The 19,360-nt window shown below is 34.3% G+C and overlaps 1 protein-coding gene across 1 annotated transcript in view; it reads left to right on the forward strand.

Moving 5' to 3' along the window:
• The window catches only part of Wb (wing blister), a 29,797-nt gene extending 10,451 nt beyond the window's left edge, over positions 1 to 19,346 (forward strand). The window contains exons 9-31 of the mRNA XM_064076045.1: positions 43 to 167; positions 231 to 400; positions 454 to 631; positions 10,651 to 10,757; positions 11,020 to 11,197; positions 11,252 to 11,391; positions 11,815 to 12,039; positions 12,101 to 12,283; positions 12,335 to 12,663; positions 12,723 to 12,975; positions 13,025 to 13,421; positions 13,473 to 14,654; positions 14,704 to 14,982; positions 15,040 to 15,221; positions 15,272 to 15,498; positions 15,555 to 15,773; positions 15,829 to 16,429; positions 16,480 to 16,871; positions 17,493 to 17,763; positions 17,815 to 18,102; positions 18,159 to 18,324; positions 18,388 to 18,747; positions 18,802 to 19,346. Coding sequence (XP_063932115.1) covers positions 43 to 167; positions 231 to 400; positions 454 to 631; positions 10,651 to 10,757; positions 11,020 to 11,197; positions 11,252 to 11,391; positions 11,815 to 12,039; positions 12,101 to 12,283; positions 12,335 to 12,663; positions 12,723 to 12,975; positions 13,025 to 13,421; positions 13,473 to 14,654; positions 14,704 to 14,982; positions 15,040 to 15,221; positions 15,272 to 15,498; positions 15,555 to 15,773; positions 15,829 to 16,429; positions 16,480 to 16,871; positions 17,493 to 17,763; positions 17,815 to 18,102; positions 18,159 to 18,324; positions 18,388 to 18,747; positions 18,802 to 18,941 — 6,592 coding nt within the window. The 3' untranslated portion in view covers positions 18,942 to 19,346. The remainder of the gene's footprint in view (positions 1 to 42; positions 168 to 230; positions 401 to 453; positions 632 to 10,650; positions 10,758 to 11,019; positions 11,198 to 11,251; positions 11,392 to 11,814; positions 12,040 to 12,100; positions 12,284 to 12,334; positions 12,664 to 12,722; positions 12,976 to 13,024; positions 13,422 to 13,472; positions 14,655 to 14,703; positions 14,983 to 15,039; positions 15,222 to 15,271; positions 15,499 to 15,554; positions 15,774 to 15,828; positions 16,430 to 16,479; positions 16,872 to 17,492; positions 17,764 to 17,814; positions 18,103 to 18,158; positions 18,325 to 18,387; positions 18,748 to 18,801) is intronic.
• The last annotated feature ends 14 nt before the right edge of the window (positions 19,347 to 19,360 follow it).

Below are 19,360 nucleotides of genomic sequence, written 5' to 3' on the forward strand. Positions count from 1 at the left end.
ATGTATTGGGTGGGGTTACACCTGAATGTTATTCTTTTCCAGATGTGACGATGGATATTTTGGAAATCCAACGAAAGTCGGTAGCGTCTGTAGTCCTTGCAACTGCAATGGAGGTCCTTGCGATAAGATGACAGGACAATGTTTAAAATGTAAAGGAAATACTGAAGGTGATCTAATCGAAATGCTAATTGTTAACTATTTCAAAATCATTATTTCGGCGAATTTTTTAGGATGGCGGTGTGAAAAGTGTAAAGTAGGTTATTATGGAAACGCTTTGATGTCCAATTGTATGTCGTGTCAATGCGATCTCGTTGGTGCAACTTCTGTTGCCTGTGACATGGAAAGTGGCCAGTGCGATTGCAAGAAATATTTCACGGGGAGAACTTGCAACCAGTGCGAGGTATTAAACGTAAATCTATGCTACACAAAATATTAACAAAAAATTGACTAAAGTCAGGGTATGGAAATGTTACGGCGTTATGTGTTCCTTGCGCCTGCAACGCTACCGGTTCCAAATCTAAGTTATGCGACCAACATACAGGACTTTGTCACTGCAAAACTGGAGTAGATGGATTTCATTGTGACACATGCCAGAATCTTCACTATGGTTTTTCTGCAGCTGGATGCAAAGGTAAGTCTAAATTGTTGTGGTTACGTATAATTTCCGACAGACAGCATAAACACGAGCAAAGCACCATAAGCATTTGACTTTTTTAATTAAAACAACTCGGATTTTAATTCAGCTTAGCTGCATTGTATCGCATAGTATGAGGAAATTCTCGAACTCCACCTACTTAAAGAACATTTTCCTGTATAACTTTCCTTTAAAAAACTATAGTTTAAGTTTTCTCGGTTGAGGTTTCTCTCCAGAAGCTTACTGTATTTATTTTATTTATTTTTTTTGTAATAAAACAACTAGTTATTATAAATGGTTGTTTGATTTCGATAATTTCTAAGTATTACTTTTTTTTAACGGTATGAAATATATATACAGTGCATTTTTACTTCCCGAGCTTAAGCTAAGGAAGTATAATAATCGAGTCCATTGGACGAAGTGCCACTTTTATGTTTTCTCGATGGTGCATTACCCCTACAGTACGAAAAAAGTAGTCTCCCGTTTCCGTCTGTCTGTCTGTCTGTCTGGTGTCTGTATCCATTTTTATTAGACAAGTACTTAATCTCCGAAACTGCTGGACCGATTGTTGTCAAATTTTGTATGTACATATATTAGAAATATCATGCAGATTGTTAAATGTCACCCAAATTTTGGATAATCGTCCCCACCATCAATTTGATGACGTTATTTCATTGAATTGTATTTTAAAATAATTTTAATCTTATATAAAAATATACTCCTACACTTGTATGTACGAATCCGCTGTCAGTTTTTTCGCTAAACGTTCAAATTTTCGAAAAAACAATTTCAAGGTACTATACGATTATATTACCAACACCGGACAAGAGTTCGGTGGCGTTGCAGCAAAGTCGAGAACTCCGAAACGTTCAACGAAGCCGTGCGACATGCGGTAGTGGTTCGATGCCGAATTTGGCCGTCTACTTTTTACTTCCCGAGCGTAAGCAAAGGAAGTATTGTAATCGAGTCCGTCGGCCAACTCTCTACTTTTACATTTTCTCGATCTTTCATGGCCTCTAGAAGACGAAGAAATAGGTCTCACATTTCCGTCTGTCTGTCCGTTTGTCTGCCGTCCCGGATTTTTATTAGGCAGACAATCTCCGAAAGTACTAGACCGATTGTTGTGAAATTTTGTATTTATATTAAGAATATCATGTAGATGGTAAAACGCTGACCAAAATTTGCCTAATCATCCCCACCAATAATGGGATGACATCACTTCAAAATTGCATATAGTAAATGGGTTTTAGATTGTGTTAAATAACATAGTCCTATACATGTAGTTTACGACTCCGTATTGAGTTTTTATCCGAAGCATCCAGATTTTTTTTAATCAAAATTATAAAACAACATTTTGCAATTTAATTTTGAATCTGCAAAGCCGTAAGCTTGGAAAGCTTGCGCAGATGGTTCACAGTTATCATAATATATTTATTTATCCCCTCCAAAAAATTGATGACGTCAGCTCAAAACTTTGCCGAATAAATCCTACCTAAAATGTACAAAATATGATGAGTCTGTACTTGTGATTTACCGTTCTATTATAATTTTTTAGATTTGCATATACAGGGTGACTAAAAAAAAATTGAATGCGTGAATTTATTTTACTGATTTAATCAGGAACCACAAAACCGAATGTTCTGAATTCTTGGAGATGTTTTAAAGTTATCATAGGCTAGTAAATTTTTGATCAAAATTTATTTCCTCATCCCCCTTAAAAAAATGATGACGCCACCCCAAAATTTTGATGAAAAAATGCTATCTTAAATGTGCAAAGTATGATGAGCCTATACTTGTGATTTATCACTGCATCAATATTTTTTAGATTTGGTTATACGGGGTGTCTGAAAAAAATTAATAACTGGGTCAATTTATTATATTGATTAAATCAAGAATTGCAAAACTGAATACTTTGAAATCTTGACGTTTTGTGAGCATAGTAATTTTTTAGTCAAAATGTATCTGTTTATCAACCCCAAAAAATTGATCGTCATCTCAAAATTTTTCCGAATAATGAGTCCGTTAATAATGGACAATTTCTATTTTACAATTTAACTGTCAAATGCACAGACCAATACATGGCAGCAAAGGTTTTACTATCAATATTGCCAACGTAATATCACAAAATACTAACATTGCTGATTTAGTGCAGACGAGTGTCAAAGAAACGACTCCTATCAAAGGTAGAAGAACGTGTAACACGTACAATATACAGTACAATATGCTTCAATTACAAATGTTACAAGATACACACAGCTCCACGTTTGCCACCAAAGAGCGACGACTGTGCTGTGAATAGGATAATAAATTAGAAATTCGCGAAATTGCTCTACTTTTACGCCAAAAGGACGCGACGATCTTGTCACCATCAAACAGAAATTAAAACTGAACACAAAGGACCGAAAAACGTGACCTTGGACACTGACGTCATCGCACGTCACGATGAGATTGCAAAAATTATTTTTTTTCATATTCTGGCCGGGAAATTAAGACATTTTCAGGATTAACTTACCAATATTTAAACAAATTGCTTTATTTTTAATACCATCGTGTTTTTAGTAAAACGGTTTTCGGTTTGATTATCATATATTAATAGTTACTTACCATATTTGAGCATTATAAATAATATTAATTATATCTAAATTTTATTTAATTATATCGTGAAAATATATGGCTTTGGCAGATCAACTTCAACCGTTTCGAAATTTTTTCCAAAATTTAAACATTGTCGATTAAACGATTCACGGAACTTGATAAATTAAAACTGAAGTCGTACTTCCCCGTTTTCGGTCCTTTTCGGAAAAATATCTACTTTCGTTCGTGTTCACAGCACTAACACAACACATTTTCACTAATATTTATTAATAATAAATTAGAAATTCGCGAAAAGAAATCTACATTTAAGCCAAAATATTTTGCCTTTTTTTGTTCGTAATCTTCTTTTCGCAATAGAAAACTTAAAACGTGTTTAAAACGGGAAATGGAAAATTCATCACGATTGAGAACCGAGATCGGGGTGGGGTTAATCTTTTCTTATTGTTTTTTTTTTTAAGTTAATACATATAGTTTTCTCTGAACAACACCGTCACTCAAGAATATGTTTCACATGGCAAGCAATTCTTGTAGAAAAATAGGAATTTTACAATTAAATTCCGCTCCTTTGGCTGTCGACGATTAAGAAAAATCATCACAATTGAGATAGGATGGGTGGGTGGGGCTTATGTTTTGCATCTTTTTTTCTTCAAAATATATATTGTTTTTTTCCCATAACAAGAAACTGAAAACATGTTTAAAATGGTAAATTTTATCCCATACACTTCTCTACAAATTTACCCTTTTAAACATGTTTTCAGTTTCTTGTCGTGAAACGAAAAGTACGGACATATATTAAGAAAAAAAAAAGGCAAAATACAAAACCAGCCCACCCACCCTCATCTCAACTGTGATCAGATTTTTATTCGTTGTGAGCCAAAGGGCGGAGTTTATTGCAAAAGGCTTATTTCTCTACAAGAAACTTTTATGTGAAACATGTTTATAAGTAACATGTTGTTGAAAGAAACTATGTATGTGTTAAAGAAAATAAATCCAAAAAATAAGCCCCATCCACCCACCCTAATCTCAATTGTGATGAATTTTTCATTCGTTGTCAAACCGAGGGGCGGAGCGTAATTGTAAAATCGATGTTTCCCGACAAAAATTTACCATTTTAAATATGTATTGTCGTGAAAAGATTGTTACGTATATCCAGAAAAAAGGTAAAATTTAAGTTCCGCCCTCCCACCTCCATCTCAATTGTAATGATGTTATTCGTTGTGAATATTGAAATTCTAAAAAATCGTTATATTTCATATTATAAATTGTGGAGATGCGTGGGAAATTCTGTCGAAACAACTTTCGACCAATTTTTTTTTCTTGCATTGGTAATACGCTGCGACTACTTTTCTTTTGTGCTGTGACTAGTATTATCTACTAGTATATTGATGACTTCATTACAGATTTTTTATTGGTCAAATTAAGAACGAGTCACCCCATTTCCTCGAAAATGTGAAAAACACGTCTTCATAATAATAATGATAAAATAAGAATTATAATATTCAAAACATTTTGTTCGATTGTGGTTTAATTCAAATCAAACTAATTTCTACGCGACATTCTTTCGATGTATAAACATAAATAAATACTTGAGAATGCTGGATATGTTTCATTGTACTTCAGGAGCGAGGGAAGTTCTGTCGAAACAACTTTCGACCAATTTTTTTAAAAGGTTCAAAATTCCACAAAATGATCTTTGATTTCGTTTATAAACCGAATTGCTTGTTTAATTAATTTTTTAGAGAGACCGTGTTTAGGCAATGTTCTAAAAACAGAAGTGTAGAGTATAATAAAGTACCTACATTTTTTCTAGAACTCCATTTTTTTCCCAAAGCCTCATACGTAAAGATAAAAATAAGGGTGGATTTATAAATCATAGTTCATATGTACCTAGAAAAGCATTTTATTTTTCACATTTTAGCCACATGTCACATTATAAATTTCAAGCGAGATTTTTAAGCAGCCCCAAAACGAAAGACCTACATTTTTTCGTGTTTTACAAGATGTACAATTCGACACAAGTACAATAAATATTTTTCCCTACAGCTTACGCTCGAGAAGAAAAAAAATTGCGTCTAATTTTAAAAGTTCACTACAAAAAGCGAATTAATTTTAAAGCAAGGAATTTGGGTCCAACTGACAATCAAATCCCGACGAATCATTTCGTATTAGTTATAAAAAATTGAATATTTGCAGATTTTAAAGCAGGGATCTTTCTGAATCCCTAGAAACGAGTTAACAGAGCAAATAATACGCAGTTCCGGTTTATTAAGTTGAGTAACTATTATGAGTTTTATCAAAGTAGTGTGTTCTCGGTTAGAGTATTAAATGTGTTGTTGAAAAAGGCGCGGACTCACTGTAATGAATAAATTTATGTACACACCACCTCGCGAGTTGTTCTCGCGTTGGCGGTCTCTTGGCCTCAGTTCAACCTCGCGAGTTGCTGCGGCAGCATGTGCAAGTTGTGCCACTCTCCTCACCTTAAATCAAATACCAACACGTGCGACTGAGTGCAATATTTCGGGAACCGAATAAAATAACTGTCTAATGTACTGTCGTCACACGTCGAACGCAGTTTTTGCCAAAGTGAAAAATACACAACATTACTTCTTTTGAAATTTCCATATTTTTAACTTTTACGGCATTCGCTGTTCTTTGCATACAGCCCATCGTTGATGATTTTTTTCCGTTTTATACACAAGCGGGCATCCTAATTACTTGTGATGAGTGATATGTCAATTCGCTAAAGTTAATTTATGTAAATGTTTGCCAATTGTAATTAATTATTCATCTAATCTTTGAACATCGCATACTATTAGAATAAAAAGTATGTATAAACAATTTATCACGGACGGTGCTAGTGAATTTATTTATTTTTTAACTAATATGTTATCTATTTAATAAAATAGTTAAAATTTACCTATCTGTTTGAAAGCGTATGGCGACACACCCTCCTAAAATTTAATCATTCGTCAAACCGCGCCAATGCCTTATCAGAGATGACAGTGATGGCATTCACTTCATTTTCTCCTCAAATATAACGAATAAAAAACAGTGTTATTTTTAAAATGAGGACTAACGTTTTAATAACTGTGAGTGTAGTGGTAGTTTCTGCGGTTGTTGTGCAAGGCGTACAAAAAAGGGGGTCTTATCGTGTAAATTATTTGCGAAATTTTTACAATAGTTACGACGATCATGTTCAAGAAACGGAACTATTTTTACAATTGCGTAACGGTGGTTTGACCAACGACAGTATTAAAATTAGGCACCGCAGGCACAACGAAGAGAGAAAACTTAATAAAATAAAAAGGTGCCGACGTTATGCACAGTATTATTATCAACCGGACTATGTGCAACCGAACTGTTATTACACGATTTGTAGAAAAAACTATTGCGGCTACTGTCCAACTTCAAGTTGTAGAAGATGTTGTGGAGGATCTCGACCTGTGACACAAGAAACTCTCGCCCCGGCGAGAAGCACACCGCCTCCAAAAGGTTCTTGTTTAAGTTTTTTTTTTTTTGTATTAAATTAAATAAGAAACATTGGTTTCAAGTTATTTAAACAGAACATCACGTATCTCAGAAAAATTAATTCCGCAGACATATCAGAGTGGATTCTCCAATAAATTATTAATTTTTCATGACGATAGCATGTCAATGTTATCAAGTATGCGTTTGTGACACCCGTCTGCAACAAATTTCACGGGCTGAACGAGAGTTTAACTGTTTTCATTAAAAACTGTAATTTCATTTCTCACCCCAAACATATTTCCGTCTTTTAGACGTAATAAATCACATCACACACATATTTGGCTATAGTAACCGTAAACTAATAAATGCCAAAGGCAGTAAAATAATTGCGTTTATACTTTCCCAAACAGCAAAATACATGATGAATGTTGTTCACTCAGTCGTGTTATGAAAATGTCTGCCTTTTTTTTACCTCTTTTTTGCACTTTTCGTCTAATAGACAAACATCTTTCTTACAAACGTTTCACCAACAAAATCATAAAAATTTCGTGTGTATTACCATTAATTAATTTCAAAACTGCAAATTGGATTTCTTTAATAAGATGAATTATAAATAAATCAGTGACGAAATTTGAGTCAAAATTGAGAGTAAAATTAAAATAAGTAGATGAAAAAGTAAATAACACGTTCGAAGTTCACGAAAGAGAAAGTAACCTCATTACATTATGAAGTCATTCATTTATTGTTCATTCTTCTCCATCCAAGTATGAAAGAACTGCAGGTATTTGTTGTCATGTTGATAGATTAGTTATTAAGATGCTCCGGCAGTTATTTATATAAAATCTAAATTAGAATTAGATATTAATATATATTTTTATTTTTCTCATTGATTTTTGTGACTAATTATTATTGATTCTGCATGTGAATTACTATAATTTATATTAATCGTGATATCTGACATGTGTAGAGTTGTTATACTTTGGTACGAATAAATTTCACTTTACTTTACTGTGACTATGAAACGTAATTACGTGGCGTTTGTCCTTTATCTGTATAATGAACATTTCATTTGTGGGCTGGGAAAAATGCCATTTTTGAGTTAGTACAAAAAACAACAACAAAACAGACTACTAATGTTATCCCAGTTAGTTGTGTGATACAATGTTATACATACACACACTGTGTCCGCAAACTGTGGGGAAAATTGAATAAAACATTTAGGAAAGTTATTTAGCTTCGCTATTCAAACATAGGGAATTCTGCATGCATATTAGAACTTGGTCTTCAGTAATGATTCCTCGTATTTATTACCAACACTTTCGTATTCTACAAATTGTGAAACACCAAACAAATATGAAATGAGACATTCATGATAACTGATAATAATCTGAACAACAACAATGCTTTAAATACTTACAGGACAAACTAAAATAACGGAACACACACTACAACACTGTAGAAGGTGATATAAAATGACTGGATTAACGTACTTTCGTAACTTACATTTGTAAAAACGAATTAAAACGGTTTTTGTTATTTCAGAAAAGTCGCTTTGTTACAGAAATATCGCCATTAAAAGTGGTGGATTTTATGGTGTACGATAACATTTTAATTAAAAAATAATTCTAATTTTATATTAGAGTTAATGCTATATTTTTCGAGCAACACAATTTAGTTGATTAAACGTGTACGTAGTAGAAAATGTTTGATTCTTACGTGTTAAGTAAATACATGTACGTCTCTCAATGCTGAAATTTCATTGACGAAATTTTTTACTGTATGCATAAATCGACGAATCTCTCAATTTTTTAAAGTATAACTGTCTCCCCGTAAATAATTCGAAAAATTAAATAAAATTAGAGAAAAAGATAACAAAATCGTATATTTCTGTCTTGTCACAATATTGAATGACACAACAAAACAGTTTTAATTGGTGTTAATTAATGGGTGATTCATCGAATTAGAAAAAAAAGCTTACTTATTCTGAAAAAAAAAACGTACGTGACATTCATAGCTTTGGAAAACGTTAACCACATGGCCACACAAAAAAATTAATGTTAAAAGTTGCTTCAGAATGTAAATAAAATCTAATAACTTGAACAGCGCAGAAATGGCAAACTAACGAAACTGACATAAAATTATTTCATTTCCCATAAAAACAAAAAAGGAAAATTCGATGATTCATGAAAGTAATAATATGCAAAGAAAAGTTGCATTTAGATTGAATATTAATTAATAGTCCTAGTAATTTTTGTGTTAAAAGATTATTTTGTTCTATCCGAAAATTTACATGTTTGTTCCTAGGATGGTTTTGATAACAGTTACGAAAGCATTAGGTAGCTACTATCTATAGTTATAATTTAATAACGAGTTCTCCCACAAGAGAAATACTTGACTAAAGACTACATTAAGTGTGGGCATAAAAACGAGCCACTATCAGTTATTTACACACCATTCACACTTGGAAATTTTGTTGACGCTCTATATGGTTACAGTATACATGATTTTTTATATTTATGTGTACATTTCATCACAATCAAGGTTCTGTGTCGACCTAAATTTCTTATCAACTGTAAATAAAATTCACACGGTATTTACGATATATTATTATTTATGTAACAACAGAATCGTCTTAACTATCCCAAAAATCTATTAATGGAAGAACTAGAATTTGTTGATAGCTTTCAGCTCGAAGATAATGTCAATGTACAAAGACATCTAGGTTGTTATAAACTGCCTTTTCCAGAAATAAAACTAATAAGATTTTCATTTTTTTTTTTCAGATTTACAATTTTAAATTTCTTTTTAGTAAATTTCTGAAGAGGTGTAACCATAGCGTTTATTAAAGGTATGTAACGGCATTATTTTCCATTTCGGGACGGTAAAAGGCGTCCATTATCTCAAATTTGAGAGCGCGATGAGAAATGCTGCACTTATTTTTTATTTCTGTAAAGCCGTTTTAACAACCGGCAATTATTGAATTTTTTCTGTCGACTTTCGTTTGAATCAAATTGTCAGAATTCACTTGGAATGTGGGTTGAATAGAATGACCAAAGCAAGGTCGGAATACATGTAACAAACAGTTATATAGGCGGCAATCAACACAATATATATTATATATACATCATGTTGCCTAGTCTTTCAAAATAATACATCAAGCAAAATGAATAGAAGGATAATACCTGCTACACGTTTTCTTCGAAAGATTATAATTTCGACCTTCAGTTTGAATAAAGATAGTTGTGCGCCAGTGGCAGTTAATTAAATATTAAGAGGGGTATATTTTCGTCGTTAGAGGTGCGAAATTCTAAAACATAAAAAAAATAATCCAAAGTTATTTCGACAAAAGTTCCCACAAATCCAATTTCTTAGATAAGCTATAAAATTTGACGTTGCTAATTTTAATTATTTTTGTGTGGTAACCTGTATAAATTAAAATAAAGATATGTGGGGATTCTTAAACTTTCAAACAAGTTCCTCGTAATAAATGTTGTGATGACGTCATCAACTTTTTGGCAAGGACATATTATTATGTATCATTGTGGATATTGGGAATATATTACTGTTATCATTATTACCCTGCACTTATCCTACGTCATCACAAAATTTTGTTAAGGGAAAATTCATTTGAAACGTACGTACGCTTAGCACGCTTCTTTACGTTTACTTTAACATTACATACATATCTTTATTTTAACTTATAAGGGTTCTCATTAAGAAAAAATAAAATTCGCATAATCAAATTGTATGCTTTTTCGAAAAAGTTGGATTTGTTTTATTGTATTTTAGGAGCGAAGGAAGTTCTGGTGAAATAACTTTGGACCAATTTTTTTGTTCGTGTTTTTTATTAAGTACCGCACTAAAAACAGTCGGCCGTGCATACCATCTTTTAGAATTGACCAACTAAGTAAAAACATAGGAAGCATCGTTATAAAAATTATTTTCCCTTTTAGAATGCAACTGCGATAAACAAGGTTCGAAAATTCAAGCCTGTGATCAAAATACAGGAAAATGTATTTGTAAACCACATTATGAAGGTGCTAAATGCGATCGGTGCGAGGTAAGCTTCTACAACATTTAAAAACAATATTATTATAATATGGAGTGACAAAAATAAAAGAACAGCAACAAGGAATCATGATTTTGTAATCAAATTTTATTTACAAGCTAAGAGTTGTCTTAATAGTATATTATATGATTTAATGTTATCTGTCCAGTAGTTTTAAGAAAAAAAGTCTTTCCATGATTCCTTCTTGGTGTTCTTTTACTTACTCAGTATATGATTATGTATTATTAATGTACTTATCGTCACATATTCCAAGGTTGGATATTATAAGTTAAAATCCGTGTGCGCGCCATGTAATTGCAATAGCAACGGTTCCACAAGCAGAAACTGTGATGCAGAAACGGGCGCTTGTCACTGTAAACTTGGAGTGACAGGACAAAAATGCGACTCCTGTCAAGAGAAACATTACGGCAATGTAACGGCAGGATGTAAAGGTACGAAATGTATGTATAATTTTGTCGAGGCTTCCACCAAAGCTGCTTTTACAGCATGCGATCCTTGTGAAAAAGAAGGCCACATTTGTCATCCCGAAAATGGAAAATGTGTTTGCCCTAATTTAAGTGTAGGACGAAAATGCGAACTGTGCGTCGCAAACGCTTGGGGACATGAACCAGGAATAGGATGTAAAGTAAGTAAACATCTATACTTAGCAGAAACAGTGATTCCGGTAGAAGTTTATGCAAATAAAGTGTAGAACAAAAATATATTTTTGAATATTACAGAACAAAAATCGGTATTGGACTATTTTTGACTTAGGACCGTAAAATTTTAACAGCCAATTTAAACACAGCTTAAATCAGGCCTACAACTACAAACATTTTACCTATTATCTAAGGAAATAATTATAAGTAAAATTTGTTATTGTTGTGCGAACAGTTTGAATTAGCCAAAACTATTTAGTTTGCCGTTTTGCACGTACAGTTTTGAATTCTTCTGATAAGAGTACTACGCATGCAGTTTTACACGAATTTTTGAGAAAGACAGTTTCTAATACACCTCATCGTTCTTGCTTGCAAGGCTTTTTTTATTTGAATAGTAATACCTATTGCAGCCTTGTGGGTGTTCAAGTCCCGGACGCTCGACATCGCAATGTCACAACGTAACTGGCAGATGTACCTGCAAACTTGGATTTGAAGGCGAAAAGTGCGACAAATGTTCATTTGGTTACTACGACTACCCAAACTGCCGAACGTGTAAATGTTCTGTGCCAGGTACTTTACCGGAAGACTGCAGTCACGGTGTTTGTAAGTGTTCGTTGAAAGGATGTAGATGTAAGGTATGATTTCCCAATTATCACTTGAGAAATACCTATATGAATTTTCTGCTTTTTGTCGTAGTTGAATGTTGAAGGCTGGAATTGCGATAAATGTAAGAAAGGAACCTTCGGAATAGACGCAGATCATCCTCAAGGATGTATATCCTGTTTTTGTTCAAACAGATCGACCACGTGTTCCGCGTCTAATCGTGCATGGAACCAAATCAGAACAACCAATGTTAGAAAAATAGAACCCTACGAATGCGTAAGTCCAAAACTTTGTGATCGACCGTTGATACCAGGAGCAACAATTTAGGTGAATGGAAGAAACTGTTGGATTCTTCCCACAAAATTTACTGGTGATCTCATTCAATCGTATGGAGGGTACTTACGGATTTCCTCAAATTCACCGCGAAGTTCTGTATATCTAACTGGCAACAACATCACGTTGGAAAGTGTAACGGACCGCGGGGGAGACATAAAATTAACAGAAACATACTGGAAACTGAAATACGAATATCGGTCTCCTCCAGTTGAAATTCCGAGAGATTGCCTACAACAGTTGACAAGGACCTGCCTGATGGTCGTTTTACAAAACGTGTCTAAAATTCAAATCGAATCTCGGGCGAGAGAATCCAATTTGCTGTGAGAAATATTACGAGCTTGCCAACTTCTAAGGGCGTTTCTTACAATGATTATTTCAGATTTAGTGAAATCCTCCTAGATAAAATGTCGACAATGATGGGTATACCTCAGGCCAAGACCGTCGAAAACTGCACTTGTCCAGAAGAATACACTTCATCGTCATGTCAAGACCCGAACAAGGGTTTCTACAGACACTTCCCGAACGAGTCCGAATCGAAATATAATTTCGTAGACAGAATTTTAGGGGTGGCAAAGAGATGTCAATGCAACAGCAGGTCCAACGATTGCGAGAGGGAAACGGGTCATTGTTTGGTAATTCCTTTCTCCAAAATACATTACATTTCTAACGTAAATCTTTCAGAATTGTCAGAATTTTACAACAGGACCTCAGTGCGATTCGTGTGCGGAAGGTTACTACAAGGACTATTTAAACAACTGCTCGCCTTGCTTATGTCCTTCCGAACGACAGAATTTTGCCCACAACTGTACTGTTTTTGGACAACGAAGCAAGCAGTTTAACTGTTCTTGCAAAGTTGGCTATTCTGGGAAGAACTGCAACAAATGTGACGATACATATTGGGGAATTCCTGAAGATAGTGGTGGTTCGTGTAGTCCATGTAATTGTAATCCTTATGGCAGTGAAACTTTACGTTGTGAAAAATCGACCGGAACTTGCCGTTGCAAACCCGGTTTTGCTGGAGAAAAGTGTTCCAAATGTTCAAGTCCTAGAGAAATTATACAAGACGGCATATGCATTCGTGAGCTTTCGTAACCATTTTTAACGAAAATCTTCATTTCTGTTGTTTTAGCTTGCGACGAATGTACACAAATACTGTTCTACACTTTAGATGATCTCTCCGAAAGTCTCAAGAACACCCTCGACCTTTTTAAAGACGGTTTGGGACCGCCCTGGGCTTTTTTGAATGCCACCGTCAGTCGATACGATTTGTTGAATGATAATTTTAACGATGTGCAAAAAGCTCAAAACTTCATTCAAAAAGCGAATATTTCAGGAATCGAAGGACGCATTCGAATCATGAAGGATGGTTTACTTCAGCAAAATAAAAACTTAAATATGCAAACACAACTGATTGATAAGTTACAATCAGAAGCTCTCAACAACTCGAACGTCGTTAAAAATTTGGAAAACGCTGTCGACGATTTGATCCAAAATATCGATAAATTCGGCAAATCACAGATCGACGTAAACGAAGCTTTGCACGAAGCCAACGAATTATTAAATGACATCATCAGCATTGCAAATGAAACCAAGACGACTCACTCTTACCAAAATTTCTTTGACAAGTGTCAAAGATTTAATGCGGATGTTAATGTGATTTACAAAGGTGGGCCAGATTCTGCCAAAATTAAAACGAAGATAGGTGATCTGAAGACAAAAATTGCGCAACTAAATGACGAACTAAAACGCATTGATTCAACTAACAGCCTTACGAAAATGAAAAATAAAAAAAACTCGCAGCAAATCGAGATCTTGAGACACAAGATTATAAAACTGGATACGACAGAGGAAATAATCAGGGAAAATCTTACAGATCTTTTGAGCAGAATAAGTGCAACTAACGCTGTATTAAAAGACGCGAATAAAATTCACAACTTGTTATCTGAAGTAGATCTCGAGAATGTGGCAATGGATCTTGACAAAAACGATCTGGACGAAGTCTACGGCACGTTGTCGACAGTTCGCGAGCATGTCAGAGATTTGCAAAACAAAATAAAAACTTACAAAGATATATTTAACTTCACTCCCGACGAGTGGACCAAGATTGACGCTAGTAGCGCCTACGATACCATTGTCAAGGGAGTAGAGCGTGCTCGAAAAGAAGCAGAAAGGGCAGGAAATATTACACTTCAAGCTCTCCATGAGCTCTATCCGTCAGACCAAGATTCTTTACTAGTCCAAACTGATCTTGCGAAAGCGTTTTCCGATCGAATTCAGAAAAGAGTTATTAACTTAGAAAACCTCACTGAAGGTATATAAAAATACAGGTCGATTTTTTTTTTTTGACATCAAATTTGTAGATTTCAAGAACAGCAGCGACCAGTTGGAAAACCTGAAACACAACATTTTAATGAATGGGAAAAGTAACAATGATTTGAATCTATACCTGCGTAACATCCTCAGAAACATCAATGAGCACTCTAAGAAAATAACCGAATTAAAGAAAGCTGAAGACAATGCGCGAAACATTTCTTCGGTAATCATGTCTATTGAAAACCGACTACGTGATCTAAATATTACTTTTCAATATGACTTGAACAAAACATTCGTAAATTATTTACAGCTATTGTCGGGATCTGGTAAGCAGTCAAGGTATCATCGTGTAGGAAGTTTATTGCATTTTCCAAATTTTTCAGAGGTTAAGAACCTTAAAGCAAGAATCAACGAAACTCGAAGAGAGCTGGACATTTTAGATACTTCTAGCTTTACTCGATTGGACAACGTTACTAATTTAAACAAGAACAGTACGAAGGAATTACACGTTCAAATTAAACAATTAAGTAATGTTATTCAGTACGCAAATGAAAGAGTCGAAGGGGTAAAAACTAAAATAATCTGTATCCTTTCATGTTGTGTTCCTATTTTCAGATTGAATATGGTGTTAATATAACAAAATGCCAACGATTTTATAAATTAAACGATGACATCTTGAGATATCTAGAAATCAGTTTCAAATGTGATTCTTGCTTGCTTTTTTACTTGAAGAATTCTGATCACGAAGAACTAAAAATTCGTTACAAAAATAATAGCATAGTGGTTGAATGGAAAAATCAAGAGGTTCATGTGGCCGCAAACAACACTATTTCGCTTACAAAGTACGTTATCGCAAATAATAATAAAACACAATTTTAAATATTTCGCTTCGTTTTAGAGTCGCTTCGAAAATCCGAATTGTAGGAGAAGAAACTAAAGAGATAACGACGGATAGACCGTTTAGGATCGACAGTAAGTATCCGTTACAAGTGGGTAACCTGAACGAAACTTCCAAGGAAGCGTGTCTACGGAAAATCAAGATAAACGGGCAGACGATAGGTTTATGGAAGTTTCATCCCGTCACGGGTACTCAAGACAATTGTTCTGGATGTTATAGGTAGCAGAATTTTTATCATCACTAATTACTGTCACGTAGCAGTTTCTTGTTTCAGAACCACCGCGAACAACGATGGTTTAGTAGATGTATTTTTCAATGGCAACGGCTATAGAGAAGTATTAGAGAAGGATCTGGATTTTTCAAAGTTAAGTCGTACAGAACTGACTTTCAAGATCTCCTTCGCGAGTTTTGACGAGAACAGTTTGTTATTTTTGGCGCAAGACCGCCAGAACTCCTGCTCATTTGTGGCCCTTAATCTAAAGAATGGTTTCTTAGAACTGAGCGTGAGACACGTGAATGGTGACAACATAACGTTAAGATCTTTTCAAAAACACAACACTGGTACAGACACGAAGGTTGACATATCGTTGATCTATGACTCTGACGCAAATCGACAAACGTATTCCCTTAATGTGCTCATTCCAAAAGAGCCGGGAAAAAAGGAAAAGACTAACCGTTTAACGAGGGAGAATGTATATAAAATAAGGAAATCGGCGATTTTCGTAGGAGGGATTTCAAGCATAACTAACGCAAGTTGCGTTCCTATTAATACTACGTCATTTTTGGGAAATTTGAAAGTGGCGGAATCAAATAATAAGCTAGAAGTCAAGAGTCAAAATACGTTATCGGCAGGCGTTGAACCGAGACACGAGAAAGTAAATAAGACTTTTGAGAGATTTAAATATTTCAAGACTGCTTTTTTTAGTTGGAATTTGACAAAACTTGGTTTCCTGGGAACGGTCATGTAAATCTTAAATTTAATGCGGATGAACAAGAAATGGGTTTCACGATTAAACCCGTTAATATTCACAATAATTTTGTAATGAATGTAAATGATATTTTAGACGTTTACTTGCAAAATTCAAACTTATTCTTCCGACAAAATGGAAAAGTTGTGAATTTTACTTCCATTCATCCCAACGCGCACAATTTTATTTACTTTAATAAAACTAGCGTTACAGTGAATGGCGTTTACAAAGATTGGTCTATTTCGAATATTTTACGCGAGGAAAACAGTGTATACCTAGGTGACCACAGTACGAATAAAAATTACTCCAGTTTTATAGGAAATATTGGGGATATTTTTGTTGGTGACAGGTAAGATTCCCATGGTGTAGCGCGTCACAGAAATAAATGTTTGTTTTTATAGTGAACCAAGAGGTATAAGGTTATATGGCCATCATAAAATAGTTGACCGCAAATAAATACCCCCTTTGTGTGGTTCACACTAAGCTTACCGGTTGCCAATAAATCATCTTCTAAACATTTCTTGCTCATATTTAACAGGGCCGGCTTTCAAAGCGAGTGGTTATTTCGGAACCCTCAGCGGCTGCAGGTAGCAAAGAAATAGTGGAGTGGTGGATTTTCATATTTAGTGAAAGCCGCCCCTGAACGAAACCGCAAGAGCCGGTCGAGCTGTAGTGGACTCGTTATTTACGACCCTAAAACCTTTTCTATTGTAAACAACTTAACTTCGACACAATGGGATGATTTTATGATGGCCATATAACCTTATAGCTCTTGGTTCACTATATTTCAAATTTGAATTCCGTATGAAAGCCCTCTGCATCAAAGTCGTTTCACTATCCAGTACATGACTTATAAAGTCAGATAATGATCATAAATAAAGTACATTGTTTTGTCCGATGAATACAATTTTACTTTTTAAACGCAATATATTGCATTATTGATAATAAAAAATTATTAATTTATTTTTAGGCCTATTTTATTCAATACTGCGAACGTCCAGTCTTTTCAAAATGTAGAAATCGGCAGAGATAGAACTCTTGCAAGAAATGAATCGATAAGAGAAATGCAAAACACAGAGAGATATTTTACGCCTGATTATAGAACTGAACCTTTTGCATTTAAGTTTGGAGATAAACCAAACAGTTTTGTTTTGATCAAAAATCCCGCCGTAGGAAAAAGATTGATTTTGGAATTTCAGTTCCGAACGTTCTATCCGAACGGAGTTCTGTTTGTTTCGAATGTAGGTATAATTATATAAGTAATTTTGAAAATTATAAGCCTTTTCTTCTAGTCCCACTTTAAAAACTTGACTTATTACGCTATTTTGGAAATTCAAGGAGGTGATATAAAATTGCAAGTTCAAGGCCATAAAACAAAGGTAATGAAAACAAATGTAAAAATTAATGACGGCATGTGGCACTACGTGCAAGTTGAACAAATTCTCGGCAAGAAAAAATGGAGGTTGGTCGTGAAAGTCGATAAAAAATGGAAACTGAAAGAAAGATTGTTGCGGAATAGTTTCAACGGGGAGTTGTACTTTGGTGGCGTCGCCCACGTTTTGCCAGTTCATAAAAAACTGGTAATAAATATGTTGCGTATACGTAATAACGTATCAACTTAATTTTATTTTTTTAGAAAAACGAACTGCATCCATTTCGGGGTTGTATACGATCTTTAAAAATCAACAAGAATGCACAAGTTGTTAAAAACAATAACAATGTTGTGTATAGTAACATCGGGCAATGCTTCCAGAATGTAGAGGAGGGCGCATACTTTGGCGGCGACGCTTTTGCCATTTATAGTAAGTGCCGTTATCGTTTCAATTTTCCGTTTGCTTTCACTCACAATTTATGATTTGTTACAGAATACACCTTCAAAGTGAACAAATTTTTAGAACTGAGTTTCGAATTTAAAACCGGCGAACCGAACGGAATACTCCTAAGTGTATCGAATTTAGGAAATAGTCCGGCTTTGTCGGTTGAACTCCAAAATGGAGCTGTAGTGATGACCATCGACATGGGCAATGGTATTATTTCGCAAGTGACTAACAGTCCACATTCAGATTCATCTCTTGCCGATAACGAATGGCATAACATCACAGCTCTCTATTCAAGTTCAGAACTAACCGTCAATGTTGACGGAGTCAGAAAGAGTTGGGTACAATCTGATATCACATCGATGGTTGATGCGATCGAAGCACCTCTATATGTTGGAGGTTTGCCGAGTACGTAACACATAAACAAGTACCAAAATCTTGAATTTTTGTTTTTAATTTCAGGTAATGCACCTAGCGGAACGCTGAAGATTAAAGAAAACTTTAAAGGCTGTATCCGCAAATTTAAAATCGAAGACTCCATTATGGACTGGACTGATATGAAAAAACTGAACAATGTGCAACTTAATTCGTGTTTAGCTTGATTATTTCTGAATACAAAAAAATGATACATAATTTTCCACTTTGACATAGGAATAAATTAGGAATTCAAGCAAATTACTATCACACCTGTTCAATTTACGAAGTGCCGTTTGCTTTTTTTTGTGTTAACAATTTTATAGGACAAAAACCAATACACAGCACACAAAATATGTTGTAACTTTCAGAGAATGTGACTGATTTTTAAATGAATACGTATTGCCAACGATCGTTTAGTTGATAAAGTCATTTATTTATTTATTTTTACAATCCACGATGAGTATTTAATTAATAGTATTATTCTATTTATTGCATTCTGCCCTAGATTTACATTTATAGATTATTTTGTAAAAACATCAACATGAATGTAAATATTGAAATGATAAGTATGTATAAACATTTTTACCACGTTTGCGTTTTTCTT

This window comes from Zophobas morio, unplaced genomic scaffold, assembly GCF_036711695.1.
Source record: "Zophobas morio isolate AGI-343-1 ecotype UQ-CSIRO unplaced genomic scaffold, CSIRO_AGI_Zmor_V1 ptg000081l, whole genome shotgun sequence".
NCBI lineage: Eukaryota > Metazoa > Arthropoda > Insecta > Coleoptera > Tenebrionidae > Zophobas > Zophobas morio.